A 4721-nucleotide genomic window follows, 5' to 3' on the forward strand; every position below is an offset into this window, starting at 1 on the left:
TCACCGCTGCTGTCAACTCGGGCGCTTTCTCATCGAAATTAATACCTCAAATATACGAGGACTTGACTGTGGTACGTCAAGATGATGCATACATAATACTTTTCATAACCGAGTGTTTTGTTCAGCTGTTCGGCTGGGATCTCGAGTCTTTGTGTCTCACTGCCCATCAGAAACGGTGCCAGGCATTCCTTTCGGCGGGTAAACCTGATAAAGCCCTCGAAGCTCACCAATGCATGATGGATGAAGTGGACGACTCTGCGAAGGCGAACTGCTTCGATTGGTTCAATGGCAAGTCCAGAGTCCGTGGTGTCATGTAGACTACAATCCTCACCCATATTTCGCTCAGCTTTCAAGCAAGAATGCAGTGTGCTCTGTGCTGCCAATGGAGATGCCGCCCTCACTGCGGGCGATTATGACAGGGCTATTGACTTATACTCGGCCGCAATCAACCTGGATCCTGCGTCGGATACTCTCTTTGCAGATCGTAGTAAGGCAAAGTTGGGCAAGATGCTATGGGAGGAAGCACTTCTTGATGCGCATCAGGTGCGATGCCATCTATCGTTTCATAACCAGTGCTCATTGTGACCATACATAGGTCATTGAACTCGACTCTTTGTCTTATATTGGATACAATTTGAAGCACGCAGCGCTTCATGGTGCACGACGTTATGATGAAGCGATCCAGACCTTCGAAACGATGTTCTCTAAATTGGATGATGCATCCGACGTTCAGACACGGAGTGAGCATTGAATAACACATTCGCCAATTTGTTTAACTCTTTCTCCAGAGCTGTGCCAGCATCTCAGACCCTCTGAAGTAGAACATGCCATTCGACGGGTCATTGATGCCCAACTCGACAATGCTCCGCTCCGCGTACTCGACACCACCACCGGTCTCTTATGCGATCGAGAGGCGTGGATAAGCGCCTTCAAATTGTGCATAGAGTATAAAGAGCTTGTCTCATCAACAATTACGCATCTCGAACTCCCCATGAAGCACATCGCAGAAGTGGTCATGACAGATCTCCAATATGCCACGCTATCACACAGGTGGGAAGGGAAGGAGCCGCTGCTGCAGGATATCCAGGGCAGGAGCGTCTATGACTCAGAGTTGGATCTGGTTGGTGGCATGACGAAGTTGCGGTCCTTTTGCAAAACTGCTCGTGACGCAGGGTATAACTGGGCATGGAGCGATACATGCTGTATTGATAAGGGCAACGACATCGAACTCCAAGAATCGGTCAACTCCATGTTCGTCTGGTATCTCCACTCCGCGCTCACGATTGTCTACCTGTCGGATGTTCCGCCTTCGTCAAAGCCAGGCGCACTGGCAAAGAGCGCTTGGAACACACGCGGATGGACGGTACAAGAATTCGTCGCTTCTAAAGTCATTCTCTTTTATCAGAACAATTGGACCCTTTATCTTGGTGATCGCACTCCCAACCACAAGGAGGCCGTCGCAATCATGCAGGAGTTAAAGGACGCGACGGGCATAGACCGACCAGTCGTTGCAGCCTTCCGTCCTAGTATGAATGGCGCCCGAGAGAAACTCCATTGGGCCTCAACCCGCGTTACCACGCTTCAGGAAGACGTCGCATACTCGTTGTTTGGAATCTTCGGTGTCCAGCCTACCTGTAAATTATGGCGAGAAGCAAGACAAAGCTCTCGGGCGGCTCTTGCAAGAGATCGTGGCTCGGTCGGGTGACATCACTGGCCTCGATTGGGTCGGAAAACCGTCAGAGTTCAATAGCTGTCTACCAGCCTCCATCACTTCATACGACACTCCACCATGCAAGCTACCACCCCTACCCGAAGATGAAATTCAGTCATCAGTTTCTTTGCTGCGAAAGACGGTGGCTGTGGATTTCGCTTCGAAACTTTATACCCTGCTTCGCAACGTGAGCGCCCCTCGCTTCGCAGCACAGAGACTGCATTTGCCTTGTATTACATTCAATGTCAAGGAAGTCAGACGGGTGCGTAGTCCAGCCCCAGAAACTCTGTCCACGTATAGAGTGAAGGCAGACGGGCTTCACGACTTGCTTATCACCACCGAAGAAACCTTGGTTCAGTTCTGGCCGACAAGGCCCACCGAGAAAAACTTTGTGGTTGTCCGTACCTGGGATCGGTCTCTCCTCGAGCTGCCTGACTTTGTGGAACTGTCTGAATTCGCGGAACCGTCTGACTCTGGACATGATACGGAGAGCGAGGAGGATTATGGGACGCCGCCCTCTTCTCCGTCAGACGACTTGTCCAGTGATTTTCCTATAGAACAGGAGGTAGTTGACCTAGAATCACGAGCATTGCGGTTGCTCGTTCGCCTTGGGCAGCCTTTTGGTGCATTTTTGCTAGCGCAGCAGAGCAGTGGAGAATACAAGAGGATCGCGTCGGATCATGATATCATTGGACAGGTCAACGACGTGGTTTCTGTTAGAGACTTGATGGACATCAGGACCATAGAAATATCGTAGTTGTATATTTGTTGTTTCAAAGTTTATGGATTTTTGAGCGGTTTGCATTTGTGCTTTAAAGATGATACTCGTACAGTATACGTATCGTATATGCATGTGTATCGAACTGAAGTCTCGTCACTTCACTACTTACCATTTCTTGCAACTTGAACGGGTTCGTCATGTCTGAGAAACCCATGGTGGAGGACCTTTGGTCAGTAGCTCTTTTGCGCACATTGCTCATGGGACATCTGCAATTACCAACTTCCCAAAAGATTGGACGCCAAATCCCAAACGCGTTTAGGAGAGGGAGAAAGCTAATTCAAAAGAAAAAGAGAACGCGGCTATACCTCCTTCGTCACAAACTCAGTCGCACGCCCAGTAGAAAACAGGCATCTCTGCGAGCCAGGTTTGACAAAATTCGTCTTCTACAGGTCTCATGTGCTTACATGCTATGGACAGCGGGGAGCAGCGCTCGGTGAGACACCCCTCCCTTTTGCACCCAGGTCCATCTTCGAGTACATCTCCAAGAAAGACCAAGAACGCATCAAGAACATTGCTGCAAGCCGCTTTGTCCCCCCTTCCACGTCGGATGACCCCTCGCCAGGTCCCTCACTCTCCACACCTCCCAGGATCACACACACCAAGTCCGACGTCGCCCAAGCTGCTCTCCGAGGTTTTCAGATCTTCATGGCCGACCCCTCTAAGCAGGCAAGGTACACTGCCCATCTACGTGCACACACAAATCCTGGCTCAGGCGCAATTCTACCCGCACAGAAGCCTGGGCAGACACCCGAGGAGTTCTCAAAAGAGACAAGTGATTATACAAAGTTAGCTGCGTTATTCCGCCCCGTTTCTGGAGCCATGGCTGGGTGGTTTACAACTGCCGCTGTTCTGGATCTCAGGCCAAAGATCATCGAGGGCCTGCACACGCCTGCTGCATAGCCAGAAGAGGAAGCGGACATGGATGTGACGGAGGAAAAGCCGAAGGAGGAAGTCAAGGAAGAAGCCCCAAAGGTGCATGCTGCTCGACTGGGTACTATGTATGGTGCTATGACGCGTGAGGTATGTATGTGGCAGCCTGCGCGGCTGCTGTGTAAGCGCTTTGGCGTGAAGGACCCGGTTCTGAGGTCCCTGTCGATACCTCTGGGCCGTCAGCACAGGTCGCGGGGCCTGAGTTCACGGGCACGGCGTCCGCAGACGAATTCGCGGGTGCAAGCGTAGGAATAACGCAAGTGGAGGGTGGGAGTTCCGGGAGTAGCGAGCGCGATGTTGCAAATATTGGCATGGAGGAAGGTGAGGCAGGGGGATGACGTGCTCACGTATGAACGTCCCGGGATGGACATCTTTAAAGCAATTTTTGCGAGTAATGATGGGGAGAGTGACGAGGAGAAGGATCGTATGGATGATGTCGATGAGGTGGACGAGCCCCCGCCGTCTCTGAGCCAGTCAGGCCGTCTAAACCAGGCCCGGGTGTCAAGCCACTACCAGCGAATGGCATCGTGGAAGATGTTGACCTGGCTACGTACAAGCCTACTCTCATACCCAAGGGATCCAAACCGAAAGACGCGGAGAAGTAGAAGAAAAACAAGAAACAGAAGTGTTCGAAGGGTGGCACGCTTGCTTCTTTTGATGTAGATGCGGATGGCGGACAGTCATTGTCGTCACTGCTACGCATCAAAAACACCAAGATCGGGATAGCGAGATGCCGAGGAAGAAGAAACGGAAGGATGAAGAGGAGGATGGAGGTGAGAATATGTGGGTTGAAAAGCCTCCGCCGGATATCGTGAAAGCCTTGCCTATCGATCTGTCTCCTCACGAGGGCGGTCACAGTTAGTGGACAGGAAAGCGGACCTCCTCGTGCTCGTAAGAGGGCAATTTATTTCATGTAGCGCTATATACAGGTTCAAAGTTCAACAGTTAAAGTCAATTTTGGTGAGTAGCTGCATCTCTTGGAACGCTTCACGATGATTTAAGTATCACCATTAACGTGCGGGTAAGGAACATCAATTGCACTTATCGCCATTGAATGGGGAATATATATTCTGGAAGATGTGGAGACACGAATCGGACTCATGCACACAGTGCTGTCAAGGAAGGTGGCTATTGCCACTCATAAGGAGCACTCTTGCCGGATCGGAGGCGAGCTACCTCGTGTCTTGGGCGTCTATAGAAACTAAGTAGGTTAGCGTGGCGAAGCAACATAAAAACGCACAATATACGCACCTCTGCAGCTTAGATAAAGACACCCACAATCCCTCGACCGCGCTCAAC

The 4721-nt window shown here is 51.0% G+C and overlaps 1 protein-coding gene across 1 annotated transcript; it reads left to right on the forward strand.

The window, feature by feature from the left end:
- Positions 1 to 2629: 2629 nt before the first annotated feature.
- Positions 2630 to 4284, forward strand: DFJ58DRAFT_912334 (uncharacterized protein; the record flags this gene model as incomplete). The annotated part of the gene is made up of 6 exons (XM_041395263.1): positions 2630 to 2661; positions 2882 to 3338; positions 3393 to 3512; positions 3611 to 3743; positions 3802 to 3972; positions 4103 to 4284. The coding sequence occupies 6 exons, from the start codon at positions 2630 to 2632 to the stop codon at positions 4282 to 4284; spliced, it is 1095 nt and encodes a 364-aa protein (XP_041246801.1).
- Between the last annotated feature and the right edge of the window lie 437 nt (positions 4285 to 4721).

The sequence above is a fragment of the Suillus subalutaceus genome, assembly GCF_016647625.1.
Source record: "Suillus subalutaceus strain FC151 chromosome Unknown DFJ58scaffold_23, whole genome shotgun sequence".
Classification (NCBI taxonomy): domain Eukaryota; kingdom Fungi; phylum Basidiomycota; class Agaricomycetes; order Boletales; family Suillaceae; genus Suillus; species Suillus subalutaceus.